Source organism: Mesoplodon bidens, assembly GCF_964165515.1.
Source record: "Mesoplodon bidens genome assembly, chromosome: 18".
Lineage (NCBI taxonomy): Eukaryota > Metazoa > Chordata > Mammalia > Artiodactyla > Ziphiidae > Mesoplodon > Mesoplodon bidens.
In genome coordinates, this window is record NC_138175.1 from 52960599 (window position 1) to 52981722 (window position 21124).

The following is a 21124-nucleotide window of genomic DNA, read 5'->3' on the forward strand; positions in this document are numbered from 1 at the left end:
AGGGATGTGTGTAAATGAGCAGAATGCAAAAATTGCGTGATAACCTGACTTCAGGAATAGACATGCACAGTGGCTCAGAGGGGGATATTTGCCCTTCCTGTTGCTCCTCTCGTCCCTTCCTTTCTTCCTGAATAGTTCAGGGGGGAGGGGCGAGGTAGCCATCCAGGCTGGTGGGGGTGGTCAGAGCCCAAGGAGGCCATGAGGGTGCCTGCACGGAATGGGGAGGGGACTGGGGGCCATCGGTGTGGGGAACAAGACCTTAAATAGGAGAGTGGAGCAAGGGGTAGTCGCCACAATTCTTTCCACTATCCCCCCTCAGGCAGGGGGGTGGGGGGTGGAGGTGGCGTGCAGTCCCGCCCAGAGCGTCAGGGCCTGGGAAGGTGAGGAGGAACCCATGGAAGAGCAGCCTGGTGTGGAATACTGGAGCGTGAGCTGGGTGATGAGGATGTCTACACGCAAGTCTCACATCACGTAGGGGAAGGGTTTGCACCATGAGCAGAGTGAAGGCAGCGCTGTGTAGGGTGTTGAAGCCAGATCATGGCGAGAGGCAGCCCCACAGGGGTGGGATGGCAAGGGAGAAGGGAGGTTGGTTACATGTGGGATTGTATGGAGGCTAATGGGAATCGGGTTGCTCGCTGCTGGAAAAGGGAGTTCCTAATGCAGTCTAGAAAGGGGAAAAGGTAGAATGAGCTCTGTGGTGTTGGACTGGAACGGGAGGCATTGGTATATACTCATGGATTTCAACTTACAGAGAGGGATATACAAAGAAACACAGACGTCACTGTGTGTGTAGGGACATGGGAACATATATTCTCTAGCTAAGAGGATACAGAAGCAGTGACACCGCAGCATTAATGAACACCTCTACCATCCAGATCCTGACTTCTAAATACCATTCTCCACTAAATAGGAACCAAGTCTCCTAGAAGCAATGGCTGATTTCATGTCTGGAGCAGGACAAGTGTTAATATTAGAAGATGAGCCTGAAATTTACATCTTCTTGTGCCATAAAGCAAGAATGTGCTCAGAGTTATGGAGGCATGTCAAAAGAACACAGAGGTCAGCTTGAAGAAGCTCCACTGGCCATTTGAAAATTAAAACAAATTATATAGGATAAATAGGAAACCAGGAGTCCATACAAATATAGATAAGGGGAAAGTTTGATATTTACACAGCTCAAAGTACCTCCTCACAAAATACTAATCTCAAAGGAGAGTCCCTTTATAGTGGGGAAACCTGGCAGACACTTTTTCCTTTTTTTAAATATTTCTTTATTTGGCTGTGCCAGGTCCCAGTTGCGGCACTCGGGATCCTCGCTGCCGCATGCAGGATCTTCGTTGAGGGCGTGCGGGATCCAGTTCCCTGACCAGGGATCGAACCGGGGCCCCCTGCATTGGGAGTGTGGAGTCTTAACCACTGGACCACCAGGGAAGTCCCTGGCAGACAGTTTCTTAAATGATTAAAATGAACATCATCAGTAACATAACAAACCAAGATGACACATTCCAATTCATATGCAATTATGAATTTTTGCTCCTGCAAACCTCCCTGCCTCCCCTCCTGCAGACTCTTCCCAGAGCCCAGCTCCAAGAATCATCTCCCCTTGATTGGTTCCAACAATTTTTAGAAGGAGGAACAGGATTTCACCAGGGGGAACATGGTCTCCGCTGCTCCCCTCAGCTCCAGGCTCATCTCTTCAGGGTCTGCAAAATCCAGCCGTCAGCATGATCTTTTCACCCCTAGACCGTACTGTGTCGCTTCTCTGACTGCAGGATAAGGTCACACCCTCCCAGGGGCACACAGGCCGGGCTTGCCACGAGGCACTTTATTTAGGTGGGGTCTGAGTGCAGGGTCTCTTGCAGACTGCCCAGACCAAACCCTGGCCCTCCATTGCCTAGATGGTAGACCTGGGGAAAGTAACTTACATCCCTGTGCCTGTGTCCTCATCTGCTTAATGGGGACAATAAAAGCACCTACCTAGCGGGGTTGTCATGAGGGTCACTGATGAGTGAGGACATCCCTGCCCAGCCCTGGCAGAGGGACATGGCAGCCCTGGCTGGTTGAGTGTGTTCACAGGGGCCCTGCAGGGGCATGGCGAGGAAGGGCATGTCCCTGCCCCCTCTTTCCTCAGGAAGACCCCGGTCCACGCCTAAGGGAGCCGTGGGGATCCATGCAGAGCCGGACTGTCACTGGAATCCCCAGACATACAGTACTTAACACCTAATCAAACATTTTGCCTTAAATGTTTTATTTGAACTTGATAAATACGGATGCACATTAATTGCCAATCCTTTAAGGAAGAGATCTTTCAACTATGAGAAACAAACCCCATTTTTACAGTGGTGTGATCACAACAGGATTTTGTTATTTTTTTCTCCCACCTCCACCCCACCCCCAGGACAAGAAGCTCAGTTAGGCAGCTGCTGCCCTTGGTTCATTGGTTAAGGGTTGTCAGGGTGGCTTTCTCTTGTGACTCTCCTGGTTCGTTCCTCATGATCACAAGGTGGCAGCCCCAGCACCAACCATCACATCCACAGTCAGGGCAGGAAGGAAGGGCTGCCACAACCAGGTCTCCTTTCTGATCAGGAAAAGTAGCACTGACTATACTCCAGGCACTGTGCTATGGGCTGGGGGATGTAAGGATGGGGAAAACAGATAGGTCCACTGCCTGCCCTCACAGGTCGGGTCTGGAAAACTGTGCTGAGGATTCAGAGGCCAGGCGTGGTCACTAGATGGCGGGTGGCAGAGCTGGGAGTCTCACACACAAGTCACCGCACTTAACAGTCTCCCAACAGGATGGGGACCATCCTGGAAAGGTGTGGGGCCTGAAGCCAGACTGCTGAGTCAGAAGCCTGGTGTGGTCCTCCCAGCAGCAGCCCTGGGGAAGCTACTTCCCCTCTCTGTGCTTCCTCATCTGTGAAACAGGCTCTCAACGTGCCTACCTGGTAGGACTGCTGGGAGGTTAAAGGAATTAATATAGAGAGTTTGGATGGCCCCTGTCCAACAAAATAGCCATTCGGCACATGTGGCTATTTAAATGAAAATTAAAAATTGAGTCCTCAGTCATACTGGCCCCATTTCAAGTGCTCACCAGCCACATGTGGCTGGTGACTCTCACACCGCCCAGCGCAGACGTGGCACATTTCCATCACTGCAGAGAGTTCTACTGCAAGGCCCTGGTTTCGACAGTTGAGACACACTGTTACACGCTATCAAAGGGTGAGCTGTTATGGCTGTACCCCCAGAGTCCAGCACGGACACAGAGCAGGTGTTCAACAATTATTTATTGAAAAGAATGATAGAACCCCAGACCCCGGCTGAAACCATCCCCTCCCACACGCACACCTGACTATCAAAACCCGCACCCGGCAACACCAGATTGCTGAGCACCTGAGGCGACACCCCTGGGCCCCCTCCGCCCCCAGCCCCCGGGGAGAGCAGGGGGCCTAGTAGAAATCTTCCAGGTCGGAGTCTGCCTCTGCGCCTTGCTGGTTCTGAATCTGACTTTGCTTCCGGTACAGACAGGCCACCTGAAGCGAGAGGGTGGGTGGTGGGAGGGTCAGAAGCCCTGGGGCTGCCCCACCCCCTTCCATGCCAAGCCAGGCCAGAGCCCACCTTCTCCAAAAAGTAGGCCTGGCCAGGCAAGCCCACCCCTGAGCCAACCACCCACCCCCTACCGCAGGCCTCACCTGGGCACTGGTGGTGGCCTCCTCTGGCCTCTTGTCCTCACGGACGCAGATAAACCGAGGGAAGCGGAGGGAGATTCCCTTCTCGCTATCCACCTGCGGAGGCGAGGCGTGGTGGGTGGAGTGGTGATGGGGACCAAGCAGCAGTCCAGCCTGCTCCTGGCAGCAATTCCCCATCCAAAGTCTCCTCCCCACCCCTACGCCTCTGGCCTGTTTCCTGATCCATAAGCGATGGATCATTGTAAAAATTAAATAAGGTCATTTAGTGCTTGGGGCCGCTCCGCGGAGCAGGAGGCTGCAGTAGCTGTGCTTTATGCTGTTATTATTATTAGGGCCAAGGGGTGGATTCTAGAACCAGACTGTGAGGTTCAAATCCCAGCTCCCACTCTCGAGAGCCTCGTGACCCTGGGCCAGTTACGCTCCCTGGGGCTCTATTTTCCCATCTGTAAAATGGGATGGTCAGTGTCTTGGTGAAGATGAGTGTGAACAAGTGACATGCCTGCTTCACCTAAATGCTCGATAAATGTTGTTCCCATCTCTTTATTACCAGGGGCCCCCGACTTCCTGAGACGGTGCAAGAGTGAGAAATTTCAAGAAGGAAACTAGATAAAAAGTATGAGTTTTGCCTTTACATGGAAGTCAGCTGCTAAGCAGAAAAGCACATGCTAGCTTTTGAAGGATCAGAAAAAATCCCAAAGGGAGTATGCACTTTAAGATTTCCTGTTCCTCAGTCAACTATACTTTAATTAAAACAAAAAACAAAAAACCTCCAAATTGATGTTTCTAAGAATCCATAAAGAGAAAACAATATAATTTGCATTTTAACAATGTTATTAAGATTTGGGATCTCTGGATTTTAGTGTTGAACACTTTGGTTGACAATAAGCTGAATTTTTGTGCTAATAAAAGACATATCTGTAACAGTAAAAAAAAAAAAAAAAAATTTCCTGATCTTCGGAAGGAGGATGCTAAGAGCTGTCCTAGTGACTTGACGGTGGGGGAGTGTTTCCCTGGGGATACTGATCCTCTAGCAGATGTGGAGGACAGAACCACTATGAGAGAAATTAGCCAAGGAATGTTAAAACTCGGTAGCGTGAAAATTAACTACAGTTGAGAAAGAAACACAGTAGTGGACCTAAATGCTCAGCAGGAGGTATCCTAAATTTTTACTGAAAAGAACTGTTTTCAAAAATTACTTAAGAGCGGAATGTGAGATTATGATATTTAAGAAAGAGATTTTAAAAAAGTGATACCAATGAACTTATATACAGAACAGAAATAGACCCACAGACACAGAAAACAAACTTATGGTTTACCAAAGGGGGAAGGGGTGGTGAGGGATAAATTAGGAGTTTGAGATTAACAGATATACACTACTATATATAAAGTAGATAAACAATAAGAACGTACTATATAGCACAGAGAACTACTCAATATTTTGTAGTAACAAAGGGAAAAGAATCTGAAAAAGAATATATATATGTATGTATGTGTGTGTATATATATATAAAACTGAATTACTTTGCTGTACACCTGAAACTAACACAACATGGTAAATCAACTATACTCCAATAAGAACATAAAATTTAAAAAATAAAAATAAAAAATTTTTTTAAATCAAAGAAAGCAATTTCACGGTTTTCTTTCTACTCCTGGGGAATTTCTTTTTTTTTTTTTTTTTTAATGAGACTTTGACCTCATTATCTGAAACCCAAATAAAACGCAAGCTCCAGTCTTCCTAAGCATCACCCAGGAAGCTCAGACATGGGCTCCAAGATCCCCTCCCCCCGTTTCCCCACCCTCCCAGCTGGGGTTCCTTCGGAGGGTCTATTCCAGGGTCCCCCAGTTACTCACCAGGCCCCGGGCAGCCGGATAGATGGGGGAGAGGGAGAGGTCTGCACACTTCACCTCCCACACGGTGCTGGGGTCCAGCCAGTGGTCGGGGGCCACGGCGCCGTCGGCCCGGACATAGGAGCGTGGGGCGGGCAGCACCAGGGCCTGCAGCCAGTGTCGGGAATAAGGGAGAAAGGGTCTTGGATCTCAAAGTCAAGGCTGAGGGGAGGGTTGTGGGGGGCGGGACTGGAGAGTGAGGAAAGAGGGAGGAAGACGGGGGAAGGGGATAGATACAGATGCCCCTCCAAGTAAAAAGCTGGTGGTAGGTGGAGCCGGCGGGTGATGGGGGAAACGGGAGAAAGGAAGAAATGACAGAGACCCTGGGAGCTGAGACAAGAAATTAAAGGCAGAGAGAGTCAGAGAGAGGAACCGAGACCCAGAGACGGGGAGTCAGAGACCTGGGTGGGGGGACACCAAGAATGGGACAGACAGGGCCAGAGACACCAACACACAGGAAAGCCAGAGCACGCCCCAAATGCCTGGGACCAGGACAGCAAACTCCGCGACGACTAGGGGCTCCACTGGCATCCTAAGAGCGAACTCAGGGAATGAGCAACACGCCCTCCCTGAGCCTGTCTCGGGCGCGGCCGAGGCACTGAGCCCGGGGAGATGAGGCTCCCTGACCGGAGGCTCTGGCCGGTAGCTGGCAGGGCTGGGATGGGAACTTGGACGTGCTGCACTCGGAAGCCAGCTCTGCAGCGCCGGGCCCGCGCCCCGAGCCTCCCAGCGAGAGCCCCAAGCGCACACGTCGGTTGTGGGGGTGGGGCCTCACCTGGAGCCTCTGGTGATGCTCCTCTAGCTCCTCGTCGCTGAAGCCCGTTCCGAGCTGCGAGGAGGACGGAGGTCAGAGGCTCCACGTCCTCCCAGCACCCAGCCCCCGAGGTTGAGCCACACCCACTCCCTTCCCGCTTCTGTGGCCCCCCAGCTCCCGGCACCTTGCATATGGCCTGCAGTTCCTCACTCTCCTCGTCGTAGGCGGCCAGCAGGAAGCCCCCGTACCGGCCGGCCCGCTTTCCCCGGCCCAGGTAGGCGCCGATCACCACGAGGTCCAGGGTGTCGCCCACGCCGTCCAGGTAGTCCTTCTTCAGCTGGGAGGAGGGAAGGTGGGGGATGAGGGTGGGACGCTCGGGTGTGGCTCCACCGCTGGAGCTTAAGCACCCTGCGAGGAGGGGCTGGGTGAGAAGACCCATGACAGTCACCGTGTGGAGACTGGACGTGGAACAGGTTTCTAGGCTGCAAGGGTTGATGAGACAGAGGGGACGCAAATGCGAAGAGGAGGCGGGATCGAGGGGACAGGTCAGGCGGGGCGACCTCGGGGGTCACCCCGGAACCCCCCTCCGTTCGATATGGAGGCACATTCCACTCCTTCATACAGAGAACATTTATCCATTCATTCCAAAAACGTTAATTAAGTGCCAACTGTGTGCCAGGCAGGAGCTCAGCCGTGGGGATACAACAGCGAATATTTCTTGAGACTGGCAAGGTTTGTACCTGCACAGCCGCTTACAGCTTAGTGGGGGCAGGACGGACCATAAACGACTAAAAAACACACAGGGAGGGATTTCCCTGGTGGTCCAGTGGTAAGACTCCACACTCCCAATGCAGGGGGCCCAGGTTCAATCCCCGGTCGGGGAACTAGATCCCGCAGGCAGGCTGCACCGAAGATACCATGTGCCGCAACTAAGACCCGAGCAGCCAAAATAAGTAAATATTTAAAAAAACAAACAAACAAACACACACACATAGGGAAACCCTGTCCACAGGCTCCGCCAGCTCAGCGCCCGGCTATCTCCCGCTTGGATCTCCCGGCCCCCTCCTCACTGCTGCCTATCTGCTCAAGCTCCCATCACCTCTTACTGGACAGCTGCCTTCGCCTGCCTGCTCCCACTTTTGCCCAGCACCCCCGCACCCGTCCACCACCCAGAGAGTGGCCGGAGGACTTGTGCCAAATGACAATCAGACCAGGTGACTTCCCCCTTAAAATCTCCGCTGGCTTCCTGAAACCCTTGGAGGAAAACCCAGTTTTCTTTTACCACCCACTGCTGGGTGATCTGGGACCCACTCTCTGCCCTGACCTCACCTCACGCCTCGATGGTCCTCGACCCCTGCGCACACTGAGCTTGTTCCTACCCCAGGGCCTTTGCACTTGCTGCCCACCCCCAACCCCCACCTACATGCTCCGCCCCTGATCTTCACATGACCGACCACTTCCTATCATCCATGTCTTGACCCAAACACTGCCTCTGGAAAGGCTTTTCCCAATCACCCAAAGTACTGCAGACCCTCCCTGGCCCCAAGTGGACTTGCTTTCTTCACAGCACTCATCACTCCCCGACTTTATCCCGTTTGCATGCTGGGCTGACTTCCTGGCGGAAGGCAAGCTCAGAGGGAACAGAAAGCTCCTTGGGTTCCCTCACCCCCACATCTGGGGTGCCTAGCCGGGGGGTTCTCCACCAGTCCTTGGTAAATTTGCTCATGGCGACTCACTGGGGAACAGAGCCAAGGCTGGCTGCAGTGGGAGGTGGGAGGGACTGAGCAAAGGGCTGCGGGGCTCAAATGGGGTGACTGTGGGGACTGGGCATGGACCACCCAGCAGGGGCAGGCTTCTGGTCCCCAGCTCAGCAAGAAAGGGGGTCGGGGGCAGGCTGCACCTTGAGCCAGTTGTGCGACCTCTTGGCGATCTCGTAGGTGGCGTCCACATCCAGGGTCTTCACCATCAGCCCCTCGCAGGAGTCTGGGGGACACATGAGAGCCCTGTGAAGCCCCGGCTCACAGCCTCACAACAGACGCAGGCAGGGTTCTGGTCCAGTCATCCAGGGTGGGGCTGGGATGGGTGCAGATCTTGAGGGGTGGGCGGAGGGGGCACAGACCTTGGCGGATGCCCTCACCTTTCACCGACTGCTCCAAGAACTCGGCGATCTGGTCCGTGTCCTTGGTGTCCAGAGAGGTGGCAAAGACAAACTCGCCCTCTGTCTCCACGAAGTTCTCCCGGAGCAGCTGCCGGCGTCGGGAAAGGGGCTCACGTACCAGGGACTGTGGGGCAGGATGAGAGAGGTGGGACAGCATCGTGGAAATAAAGAGAAGAAACCCCGACCTCGGGAGAAGCAGGAAGCGGATGGGTCACAAGTCATCATGTGGCTTATGGAAATGAGTGTGAAGAGGGGCATTATTTTATATTTTTGCCAATTCTCTAATGTCTGGTTTAACAGAGGTTGGATTCTCACATCTGCTTCTGCATTCGGACGGCTACAAAATGTCGTTCAGGTTGCAGGACAGGAAGGAAATCTCCCTCACACAGATGTTGGGAAAGGGAGGGCCTCACGGTCCACATTTTGAGAACCACTGCCCGAGTGCGGCCTCCGGGCTCAGTGATGAAACTCTAACCGCTGGTTCCCAAGCTCTCCCCCCGGGCTTCCCTGGTGGCGCAGTGGTTGAGAGTCCGCCTGCCAATGCAGGGGACACGGGTTCATGCCTCCGTCCGGGAAGATCCCACATGCTGCGGAGCGGCTGGGCCCGTGAGCCATGGCCGCTGAGCCTGCGCGTCCGGAGCCTGTGCTCCGCAACGGGAGAGGCCACAACAGAGAGAGGCCCGCGTATCGCAAAAAAAAAAAAAACCAAGCTCTCCCCCCACCACCTCAAGTCATGCCCCAGCTGACCCGGACACGATGCCAGAACTCACCTCTCCATTGAGGTAGATGAGGTCGAAGGCGTACAGACACACCTGCACCTGGATCTCTGCCGCGTCCACCTCCTGGGTCAGGGCAGGATGGAGACCAGGAGCGGGGGAAGGTGAGATGGGGCCCAGTGGGGTCCCTTCCCATCATGCCTGAGGCAGACACCCCAGTCACCTGCCATGCCCCCCTTCTCCCCAGCCAACAGGCCGCACACCTGTGAGGGCAGCAGTGCTGCCAGCCACACGCACTGAACTGTGATGGCTCTTGGCTAATCCCAGCCACCTCATTCACCACTGCTAGGTATTTGCTCTCCCAGCCTCCCTCGCAGCTAATGGGGGTGACATGACACAACTCTGGCCAATGAGAGTAAAGAAGATTGCTGGGGTGCAGGTTGTGGGAGCTCCTAGAACAGATCTTTCACAATAAAACAGATGTTGGAAAAGAGGCCTTCCCTCCTTCCAACTTGGCACGCTGGGATAAGAATGCGATGGCTGGAGCTGTGGCAGCCACACTGCAAAAGGCTGCGAGAACTACAACCCAACTGATAGCTCTGTCTCTGGGATTGCACAGGACTGGGTGGAAGATGAGGGCAGGCGGTGGAGAGGGCGCAGAGGCTACCTTGCGTTTGCGGGTGGTGAGCACTTGGAATGGCTGGATCTGCTTCTTTTCCCGGTCCCAAGCCACGGCTTCCGTGTCCAGGATGAAGGATGTGACTGACGGGAGTTTAATCTGAAAGGTGAAGAGGGGGACCCAGGGCTGGTGAGAGGTGGCGGATGAGGCCAAAAGACAGACGCAGGGAAACAAATATCTTTTTCCTTCTGCAGCTCTGAAGATCCACTGACAAACTGACGTCAACCTTAAAGAGACACATGTGAACACAGACCCCTTCTCTTGTTCCCCACCGAGAGGGGAAAAAAACTATGTTTTCTGAGGACTTACTATTTGGTCCCCTATGCTGGAGTCAGCCAGGGGTGGTAGGAGGTACCCAGAAAAGCACTAACTTTCTTTGTGGGAAGGGATAGAAGCTGGAACCCCTTTCCTGTCTGTCTGGAAGCGTGGTGGCTACTTGGAGACCACAGGGGACAGGCATTGGGATGAAATGGAACCAGCCAAGGACAGTAGAGGGCAGAGGACCAAGCTGGGTTTGGGGGACCCTGGTGCTCAGCTGAGCTAGCCTAGGGCCACCCGCCTTCAGATTTGAGAAGAACAGAACATCTGCAGTTGTTCCGTTATTTGCAGCCCAACGCACTCCAATCTCCTTCCCATCAACCCCTGCTGTGCCGAGCTGGCCTGGCTGGGCCTCAGTTCCCTGCACCCGTAAGTGCAGCCCCGGCCCCCATCTGAGTGAGAGGCAGCGGCAGGTGCCCACCTTGTGGATGCGGCTGATGATATCAGGGTACCTTCCGGTATTGTCCTCCTGATTCCTGCTGAAGATCTTCACCTCCCCGCCTTCCAGAACATGGATCTGCCACAGGGGGGGAGCGGAGAGGGACTCAGGGCCAGGTCCGCCCCCAGGGCCCCCTCCTTTCTCTTCTTGACTCCACTTTCATTGGCAGACGGTTCCAGAAGCTCTGGAGGAGGTACTGGTGGAGATCTGAGTGAATCCTCTCCTTGGTTCAAACAGCACCTCCCAGCTGTGTGTGTGGAAGCCCCCACCACCTCCGCTTCATCTCCAATCCCTACCCTCCTCCCCATGCAAGCACAGGTACTTGGCTCTGCGCGTATGTATGATCTGTCTGGATGTTGTTAGGCTGTAAACATCATTCTGGCTTTTATGATTTTAATTTATTCATTTTACTACGTCTGGGCCCCAGTCCTTGAGTAGTGCTACATATGTGCCACCCAACACGTATATTATCCCAAGAAATAGTAGTGTGTGTGTATGACGTAATATATGACTTTACATATGTATTTTAAAAAATCACTGCCACTATGGTAACTCATTTTGTTCATCTTCTCAGCACTGTATTTCAAAGATCCATCTGTGTTGTTAAGCGTCTACTGAACCCACTGTGTGTAGCCTCCTCAAGGCACCACAGGGTGGTGCCCACCAAGCTCGCTTATCCATCCCCAGGTGAGGAACAGGGCGGAGCCAGCCCCAACTCCCCCCAGGACAGAAGAGCCGCAAGGAGCATCCTTACAGCCCAGACCAAGGCCATCTCCGGCCCTGGGAGGCACCCGTTACATTAATACACCCACCAGCAGGGCACGAGTGCAGCCGATGCTACTTGAGCTCCCACTGCCGAGGGTCAGGACTGTGACGATATTATCAAAACTGATTCTCAGAGAAGCCAGTCAGGTGGCTATGATCGCGGATTGCCCGGAGGTGGGAACTACAGCCCCGAGAGATGCGCACGACCGGACGGGTAGTCGTGGCAGAGGCCGGCCGGCCTGGAACTCAGGTCTGAGGGACCCCACGGCCCTGCTCGACGGCGTGCCCCTTTCTGCAGAAGGGATGTGTCCACCCCCTTACCTGTGCCCTCTGCCCATCGTATTTGTACTCGCAGGTGAAAGCTGCCTCCTCAAAGCGCCTCAGGACCTCGCTGACGCCCCGGGTTGGGTGGGCCAACATTGGTTTCAGGGGGACCCCTGGGGGGGTTGCGATGAGAGTGAGGTCAGGTAGACGGGGTGGGGGGGCACATTAGGGTGACAACCTCAGGATGACGAAGTGACGAGACAGAGGGAACCTGGGTGGCTGAGCCCTGGAGTGCCGTGCAGCCCCTCCCTGGCCTCCTGCCTCCCTCTGGACTCTTATGTACAAGAAGACGAGAGTCTGTCTGTCTGCCTGCCTCGCCTTTTGGGGTATCTCTGGTGTAGCAGCTCTAAATCAGAAGCGGGAAGTCCGAGCAGAAAAGCAACGGCTTTTGGCACAGGGGACAGGACTGACTTTAGAGGAGAGGGTCCTGGGCTTCTGAGACGGGTGCTCTCTGGGCAGCGGGCCCTCCCACGGCCGCCCTGGAGGGCAGAAGCCAAGGCCAGGTGGAGGGAGCGGAGCCGGAAGGCGGCCAGCCCAGCGCCTGGGGCCCAGGGTGAGGCTATAGACCGACTGCAGAGGGGCCCGTGGGGCTGGTACCTGGGCTCAGCCTGCAGTGCTCCGGGAGCCGCTCCAGACTGTGCTCCAGCAACACGGGGATGATCCGGTCCAGGTCGGGCACCTCGCTGGGGTGGGAGGCGAGAACAAGGTGGGGCACGTGTTTCTAGAACCCTGCTCTCGGGCTGCAAGATCCACCTCTGCGGGCCACCTGGCCCCAGGTCTACTCCAGCCTATCCCCGACTCCCCTTGTCGCCCCGTCTCTGTCGTAGTCCTCCTCAGCGTCACTATATATCACTCTGACTCTGGCTCCCTTGAGCCGGGCCCGCCATCGCTCCCCAGTCTGTCATCATGAGACGAGCGATTCTCTACCTGGGCTACATGTCACAGCCACTCAAGGACGTGTTCAAAAAAGTGTTTCTTCAAGGCCAGCCTCCACCTGCAGAGATTCTGATTTAACTGGCCTGGGCAGGCCTGAGAGCGACAGTCTGTAGGTGCCCACACAGGGGCAGAGTTAAGGCTGCCGCCCTGGCCCCAGAGGCTCTGCAGGGCTTGTCTGCCTTGTGTACCCAGCACCCAAGGGGCCTGGCCCAGAGCAGGTGCCCCGTGGGCATTTGTGGAATGGCTCATTTGCCCTCCTGCCGCTGACACTCCCTCTGGGCTGTCACTGTCCCGCTGGGGCCAGCCCTGGGTCGGTAGCCAGCCAGGTCCCTCCACGCGGCTCTCTCTGGAGCCCTCACCATCACTCCACAGACGTCCTCTCCGTGACTGTCACGACCCCTCATTGTGCGCCAGTCACCAGCCCCCATCTGGGGCTCTCGTGGCCTCTCCACATGCGCAGTCCTGTCTGGAACTTGCAAACCTCTTGATACCTCCTCCTCTGCTCTGTGTCGGCATCTCTCCTTGCCCCTGTGTCACTGACCCTTCACTGCTGGCCCTCTTCCCGACCTCTGTCATCACCCCTGTGCCCAGCACCAGCCTCGTCTGGATCGCCACCCAGTGCTCTGTCACTAGCCCTGTGATGGTCACGGATGCTTGCTGGCTGCTGGCCCCTCCCACCTCACCCATGACCCCTCGGGCCCTGCCCACCGCCCCCCTCTGGCTCCCCCCACCCCTCTCGCTCTGCCCAGGGCCCCTGGAACTCACCAGAACGTCTGCTTCAGGATCATGCCTTGCTCCTCCAGCCATGTCTTTCTGGCCTCTGCTGTCTTGCCCTTCCCAGCATCCACCACGGCTGGGGGGAATTCTAAGACAAGCCCCAGCAGAAGAGGCTTTGGGATGGGCCCAACCCCGCTCAGCCACCCGAGTCCACAGTGGGTGGTGGTGCCAGGAAGTGTCCGCAGGGGAGAGAAGCCTGGAGTGGCAGTGGGAGGTGGGAACCACGTGTAGGGGTGGGCGTGGGCGTGGACTTCTGACAAGGAGAAGGGCAGCCAGGTTAACTCGAGTGCTGGGCACGGGGCCGGCCACGGGGGCTCACCTTGACCTGGCGGGGTGAGGCTCACGGCCTGGGCGAGGGCCGCCAGCACCGACTGCTCTGCCAGCCCGAGGCGCAGCCGTCCACTCAGGGCTCTGGGGAGACAGCAGGTAACGGGGAGTGGGCTTGTCCGTATCTGTCCGACCCCGCCCTCTACCCCTTGCTCCTCTCTCCTCCAGTCTCCCCCACCTCGACCCTCTCCTCAAAACCAGAGCCAGAAGTGACCTGAGATCGCACAGCCCCACTTAACAGAGGAGGAAACTGAGGCCGGCCAGTAACCACCGCGACCGCTGGCAGCGCCTGCGGACAGAACTAGGGGCCTTGCAGGCGTCTCCGCCTCTGTCCTCAGCTGCCCTCTGAGAAACTGGAGTGGCTCGGGGAAGGTGGGGCAGGGCCAGAGCTGGGCCTGGAACTGGAAGGCAGCCTGCCCCAGGGGTGCCAGAGTGTGATGGTCAGGAACCTGTCCCCGCCACAGGCCTTGCTTTGAGCCAGCGACCTCAGGCAGGAAGCTTCACCTCCCTGGGCCTCCATCTCCCCTTCTGTAAACTGGGGTGAGGCTAACAGGGCCCACCTCCGAGAGCTGCAGGGAGGAAGAAAGCACGTGGCATGGGGCAGGGTACCCAAGAAACACTCCAACGACTATGTCGGACAAATACTTCAAGGACGGCTACCGCTTGGCTACCCTGCTTACTGTCCCCACTCAGGCCAAGGCTGAAACCTCCTGGTTTCCTGGTTTCCTCCCCAGAGACCCTCTCCCTGGGCACGATTAGTGATGTCTGCATCACTAATCAAGCGCAGCACTCTTCACCCACGAGCCCCCACCCTTCTCCAGGCAGTGCTACTGAGAAGAGGAGCCGGCTGCGAAAGGAAACCTATGTTCCCATCCCGCCCCCTCAGGGCCCAGGCTCCTCTCTCACGCTGTTCTCATCCAAGGGCGGTCGGGGCACTAGCAGTGATACAGCTGCCAGTCCCTCTCCACCGTCACCTCTCCCCACCCTCACAGGCCTCCATACTCACCTGGCGATGAATCGTGCTTCTGAGTGGCGGCAGGCCACAAAGAGGCCTTTGATGACGTCCATCTTCTTGGCTGTGGACTGAAGATACGGGGGAAGGGCAGTCAGTGCCTGGGGTGAAGGGAGGGGAGGGGACCACACCTCCCCGCCAACCATGCTGCCTGGGGAGCTGCCACCCTTGGAATACCTGCCCCCCATCCCCCCCTCGCTCCCCCATCCCACGGCCGCGTGCTCACAGAGCGGTGAAAAGCTCGCTCTCTTCTTGCCTCCCACCCTAGCTTTGCTCAGCACATGTCTGTGGAGCCGTGACCCACGGCCCGCACTAGATCAGGGCTAGACTCTCAGGAAGAGGTTCCCTCGGTCTTGAGAGCAGCAGAAGGAAAGGAAGCTCTGATCCCACAGGCAGGACCAAGGCGATCCAGCCCTGAACAGTCTAACCAGAGCCTTTTGGGTCCCCAGGGGAAGAGTCTGGAGAGGGGGTGAGCTGCCTGCCTACTCACAGCGCTGCCGGCCAGCTGCGCGATGTCCCGGAACTTGGTGAAGACGCCGGCGGCGGTGAGGGCGGGCGGGGGCAGCACGAGCCTCTGGGTGCTGCGGCTGCTCTCGGCCACCAGCCCCACGTCGCCCTTCTCGGCCGCCTCGGCCCGGACCGACTCGAGCTGCCGGCCTTGGGGGGCGGAGAGAGAGGGTGCTGAGGGCAAGGAGAGGTGTGGCCACATGGCTCCTGGCTCCAGGCGGCCTGGATGATGAACCCGTCTACACCAGAGGGGATGTCTGGGGTGGTGTCATCAGTGTGTAGACGGGACTTAAAGCCTTGGGGTGGAATGCAATCACCAGGGGAGCAAGTGAGAAGGCGGCCAAATGCAATCACCAGGGGAGCAAGTGAGAAGGCGGCCAAGGGACCCTGTGCCTGCCCTCCAGTTGCTCACTAACGTCCTCCAATGGGCCTTTGCTTGTTTTCTGTCACCTTATCCTTTTGAAGTCATCAATTTAAATACAGTGGAGGTGTTCTGGCCTTACTTATTGTCTAGGCTGGGTCCCATGGGTGCCCCTTGCTGTAAGAGTAGGCGGCTGGACCCCTATGTTCATGGCAGCACTATTCACAATAACCGAAACATGGTAACAACCTAAATGTCCATCAACAGATGAACGGATAAAGATGTGGTATATACATACAGTGGAGTGCTACTCAACCACATAAAAAGAAAGAAATAATGCCCTTTGCAGCAACGTGGATGCAACTAGAAATTATCATACCAAGTGAAGTCAGACAGAGAAAGACAAATACCATATGATATCACCTATATGTGGAATCTAAAATATGACACAAATGAACTTATCTACAAAACAGAAACAGACTCACAGACACAGAGAACAGACTTGTGGTTGCCAAGGGGAAGTGGGGGTGGGGTAGGGAAGGACTGGGAGTTTGAGATTAGCAGATGCAAACGATTATATATAGGATGGATAAACAAGGTCCTACTGTAGAGCACAGGGAACTATATTCAATATCCTGTGATAAACCATATGGAAAAGAATATGAAAGAGAATGTATATATATTGGGTTGGCCAAAAAGTTTGTTTGGTTAGTGAATACATTGTTCAATAAAATTCCTGGTGAAAATGAAAAATGTGTCTTTTATTTTTACTTAAAACCGGACGAACTTTTTGGCCAAACCAACATATGTATGACTGAGCCACTGCTGTACAGCGGAAATTAACACAACGTTGTAAATCAACTATACTGCAATAAAATACATTTTAAAAAGAGCAGGAGGCTGGGAAGGTGGAGGCAAGTTATCACAACAGCTCTGCCTAGCAGTTCTCAACCTATCAGAACCACAGGCCCTTCCCAGGACAGGCATTTTGTGTCACTCCTCTCTACTCCGGAAGAAATGCAGAGATGACACAACTTACCCACACATATCAGGTCAGCACAATGCCCCAACTCATGTACAAAGGAAACAGAGGGAAAGCAATTCACAATGAAACAGCAGGCATTTCAATCTCTGGCCACTTGGCCAGAGATTTTTTTTTTTTTTTTTTTTTTGACAACGACCTACACTTATCTATTCCATAGCATCGCTGATACGCAAAATACAAAGCAGGTTCTGGTGTCTGGATCTACCCCAACTCACTTCCAAAACAATTATATTCCAAAGCTTTATCTGGAAGCCACGAGGACACATGACTGAGTTGCCAGGCCCCGTGCCTGTAAGTGGTATCGCCTGACCAACTCTCCACACCTCCTTGGGCCAGGCAGCCGAGGGGGGCCTGAGGAGACACGTGTGAGCGTGAACACGGAAGGGCGGAAACCGCCTCGGCCCCGCGGTCCCGTCTGGCAGGGAGGCCGGGCGGCACTGGCTGCCGCCTACTCTCTGCTCCTCACTATGTCGGAAGGAGAAATCTTCCTTCCTTTGCGCCAGCGTGGCTGGGTTTTGTTACTGGCAGAGGGAAGTATCCTAGTGGACACAGTCTGCAGCGGGTCTGGTGCGATGTCAGCACCTAAGGAATGTGTCTTGCGTGAACGCGTGGGAGTGTTCTGATCTCAGCTCCTCTGGCTCCGACGACCCCATGACTCTCTTCCATTCCCAGCCAATCTTCCTCAGGCACCTTGTCCTCTCATGAAACCCTCAAACCTCTTCTTCCTTAAGCGCTGGTGCTGCGCAAGGTGTGACTCAAAGCCCCGCCCCTCTCCTCCCCAGAGACCCTCTCCCTGGGCACGAGAACGGGCCAGCACGTAACCAGGCCTCTGAAGCTCAGGGCTCTGTGACCCAGATCTCCTGAGCTTCGTTTCCTCGATTGTTAGGTGGCCCACAGATACAGGTTGGTCCCAAGCTGAATTTAGTAACTTCCCCTGAACCGGCCTGCCCCTCAAGGTGTCTTGTCCTGGTGGCGGGCCCATCATGATGGACCCGGGAGTATTCTTCTCACCTCCCCCACCCCTGACCCCCGCAGGCAGTTCCCTCCTGGCCCCCGTCTCCCCTCTCTTGCCCTCTCCCCTGCTGCCCACAGCTCCCCTGGCCTCAGCTCCTCTTCCCCCAGACCTCTGCCTCACCTCCTCCCCGGCCTCCTGGTTTCCTGTCCATCCTCCACATGGGCCCAGAACCGACCCTGCCCTTTGCCTGCTCAGGACCTTTCCACAGCTCCCCAGTGCCGTCACAATGAACATGGAGCATTCCAGGCCCTTGGCGGGCAGGAGGCCCCGTCCACACGGCCAGCCAGCCTCTCCTAAGCACCGAGGGCTTGGCCCTTGGAGCCTGCCGGCCCCGCCCACAGCCTGCTCTTTCCTCATCTGCCCTCGTGACTCCGCTGGTCAAAGCCCTGCTACCTCCACAAGCCCCAGCCCTCAGTCCCGGCCCCCGGCCCGCTCTGGGCCTGCAGCACCTCCTCCCACCCCGACCGGGCCTTGGCGCAGACCTGGTCCTGCTCTCCCCCCGCACTCCGCTCGCTGCCCTCGCTCTCCCCGTCTCTCCACCTTCCCAGTCCCCCTCCATCGTCTCCCAGGGGCTCCCGGCCTCTCCACTCCCTCCCTCGAAGCTCCCCCCGCCACCGCTGGGGCTTCCACCACAGCACCCCCCTCACCTGTGGCCTGGGCCACCGCCTTGAGGAGGATGCCGTCGCCAATGCCAAGCTCCAGGCCCTGCTGGGGCGGCCCCAGGCGGTTGAGGCTGAGGTAGAGGACGGGGAGGAGGTCAGCAGGTGACAGGGCCGCCACGGAGCGCAGGAGGTTGCTCAGCGTCTCCACCATCCGGAGCCTGCAGGAGGGGATGCGGGGGTGGTGGGTGACCACCTGGCGTTTCAGGAGCAAAGTGGGGCAGCGGTGGAGGGATAAAAGGAATCCAGGCACCGAGACGAGGAGAGGGCTCACGACCAGCGCCCGGTGTGTGACCCAAGCCACAGGCACCATCACAGGCTGCTGGGGGAAAAGGACCTCCATTTGACCGTCATCTATAGAGAAGTAACAGCTGACGCGCATGGACTGTTTTCTAGGTGCCGGGCACTGGTGTTAAGCCCTCTGCATTCTCTAACTCCCTGAACTCTCACAGCTCCCCTGAGCTAGATATTATTTGATTTTACAGGCAAAGAAACGGAGGCGTGGAAAGATCGTGTAACTTGCCCAAGGTCACAGAGCTAGTATCAGGCTGAGATGGGGTTCTCGCTACGAACAAGACCTGGATTTCCTCTAACGTCGAGGCACGTCAGCCACGTGGCAGCTACTTCTGACTACTTAGGCTAGACTCCGTTCCTGCCACCAGGAGGTGGGGGCTGTTTCCTCACGCCAGGGGTCTGGGCTGACCCTCACATCTTGCTCTGACCAACAAATGAGGCAGAAATGATGGCTGGGCCTCCTGAGCCTGGGCCTCCGGAGGGCCTGCAGCCACTCTCGTGGCCATGCCCGTGGCCTGTGGTCTCGGGTGTCAGGGTGAAGCTGAGAGAGGAGAGGTTAAAAGGATTAAGCAGCTGGAGGCGCAGAGGCTTCCAGAGAGACAGAGCCGGAAGGGCCTTCACCCAGCGGCCCCGGCCAAGCCGGCCTGGTTAATTACCGCGCAGAAACCTCTTCGATCTTCTCAAACGTCCGGGCCACAGCCAGGTAAGGGACTCTGCGGGAGGAAAAGAGAAAACAAGAGCTGTGCGTACACCCATGCTGCCCCTCCAGCCACCTTCCTCCCCACACCTCCCTGGGGACAGCCTTGCTAAATCCCCAGGTGCATGCAACCCCGCCCAGCCACTGCCTGGGGCGTTCTCTCCGTCCCCTTCAGAGCTGCCGATGGTCTCCCCAAAACACGGAGGGGAGAGATTTGCCAGTTTTCTCCCACTGAAGCTTCCGGAGACGGGGCCTCCTGCAGTGCCAGGGACTGGAGAAGGACAGTCTGGGGAGGGCCAAGCCTCACCTCTGGCCCACCTTCCAGCAAGCATCTTCGACGGGATGGTAGTTGTTCTTGGCAGGATTGTAGCTGGATGGGTCCAGGTGTCTGTGGAGGGAAAAGGGAGACTGTAGGGTAGATGCCTGGGTCGAAGGGAAGTCATTCCTCCCGCTAATATTTACTGAGCACCTACTAAGTGCCAGGTACTATTCCAGGCACAAGGGCACAGAAGTGAATGAAAACAAGTTTGCTAACCTGGAGCTCACATTCCAGAGGGAGAGTCGGGGGAAAAAACAAACAAACAAAAAAACGTAAGTGAATAAGTCATTTTAGATAAAAAATATTTTAGAAAACCAAGTAGGGGGAGGAATCGGGATGGTAGGTGCTACTTCAGAGGGCGGTAGGGGAAGGCCAGAGGAGACATTTGGGCAGAATGATGTGAGGAGTGAGCAGTGTGGGTACCAGAGAGAAGAGCATTCCAAGTGGGGGGAACGGTGAGTGCAAAGGCCCTGCGGCAGACACACACCTGGCATGTTTGAGGAAAAGAAAAGGGGTCAGCGTGGCTGGAGTGGAGCAGCGTGATCTGAATGTTTTTCAAAGTCCACTCCAAGAGGCAAGGACCTCCCCTGGCCTCTCGACCAATCCCTCCCTCACACTCTGGCTGGAACAGCAGGAGGAGGGTACAGTCCCTGGGTGCCACAAAGAGCCAGGCACCGTGCTAAGAGCACGTCATCTGCTAGCAATCAGCCCTGTAGGCAGGGACTCTTCTACCCTCCGTATCCAGATAAGGAAACTGGGCACAGAGTGGTTAAGTAGCTCACCTGAGGTCACACAGCTAGTAAGCAGCACAGTTCCAGAGCCTGTTCTAAACCTCTACATTATACATGCCTCTAGAAATGCCTCACACTGACCCCATTAGAGCCACCGCAGTCACACTCATTTGGGTTAAAATCCCTGCTCCATCACTGACCAGCTGTGTCGTGGTGAGGAAGCAGCTTCCCTCTCTGAACCACAGTGTCTCCATCTATACGATGGAGCCACCAGGAGTCCCTACCCTGACACGTTGTCATGAGGTTAAGGAAGAAATTATGGTGAGGGTTCCCACTCCTTGGTGCAGTCTGCGGGGAGCATTTTTAGAACAACACTGACTCCCCAGCCTCAGGCCTATTTCTCTACCGAATGTGGGGGCACAGAAGGGCGAGGGAGAAGACTTCAGATTTTTTTCAGCTCTTCAGCTGATCCTGATGCACAGACTGGGTTGAAGATGGCTGAGCTGGACAGAGCATGCTCAGTGAGTTGTAAGGACTCAGCGTTTGATAAGCGGTAGCCCTCCTGGCCCTTCCTATCATTACAACGAGAGAGACGGCAGAGCGCGGTGGGTAAGAAATTCTACAGCCACACTGCCTGGCTCAAATCCCAGCTCTATCATACACCCCGTCTGTGACCTCAGCAAGGCAATCAAAACAATAACAGTAATAATAGTAA

At 55.7% G+C, this 21124-nt stretch overlaps 1 protein-coding gene across 2 annotated transcripts in view; it reads right to left on the reverse strand.

Moving 5' to 3' along the window:
• Positions 1 to 3292: 3292 nt before the first annotated feature.
• Positions 3293 to 21124, reverse strand: part of LIG1 (DNA ligase 1) — a 41583-nt gene continuing 23751 nt past the window's right edge. For both annotated transcript variants that reach the window (XM_081216212.1, XM_081216213.1), the window contains 19 exons: positions 19667 to 19747; positions 19319 to 19375; positions 18357 to 18529; positions 15272 to 15438; positions 14776 to 14852; positions 13762 to 13853; positions 13431 to 13530; positions 12327 to 12412; positions 11727 to 11842; positions 10623 to 10718; positions 9872 to 9982; positions 9259 to 9330; positions 8468 to 8612; positions 8231 to 8313; positions 6515 to 6667; positions 6352 to 6405; positions 5541 to 5684; positions 3690 to 3782; positions 3293 to 3530 (listed from right to left, as the gene is read on the reverse strand). In XM_081216212.1, the coding sequence (XP_081072338.1) occupies positions 3447 to 3530; positions 3690 to 3782; positions 5541 to 5684; positions 6352 to 6405; positions 6515 to 6667; positions 8231 to 8313; positions 8468 to 8612; positions 9259 to 9330; positions 9872 to 9982; positions 10623 to 10718; positions 11727 to 11842; positions 12327 to 12412; positions 13431 to 13530; positions 13762 to 13853; positions 14776 to 14852; positions 15272 to 15438; positions 18357 to 18529; positions 19319 to 19375; positions 19667 to 19747 (1984 nt within the window). In that variant the 3' untranslated portion in view covers positions 3293 to 3446. The remainder of the gene's footprint in view (positions 3531 to 3689; positions 3783 to 5540; positions 5685 to 6351; positions 6406 to 6514; positions 6668 to 8230; positions 8314 to 8467; positions 8613 to 9258; positions 9331 to 9871; positions 9983 to 10622; positions 10719 to 11726; positions 11843 to 12326; positions 12413 to 13430; positions 13531 to 13761; positions 13854 to 14775; positions 14853 to 15271; positions 15439 to 18356; positions 18530 to 19318; positions 19376 to 19666; positions 19748 to 21124) is intronic.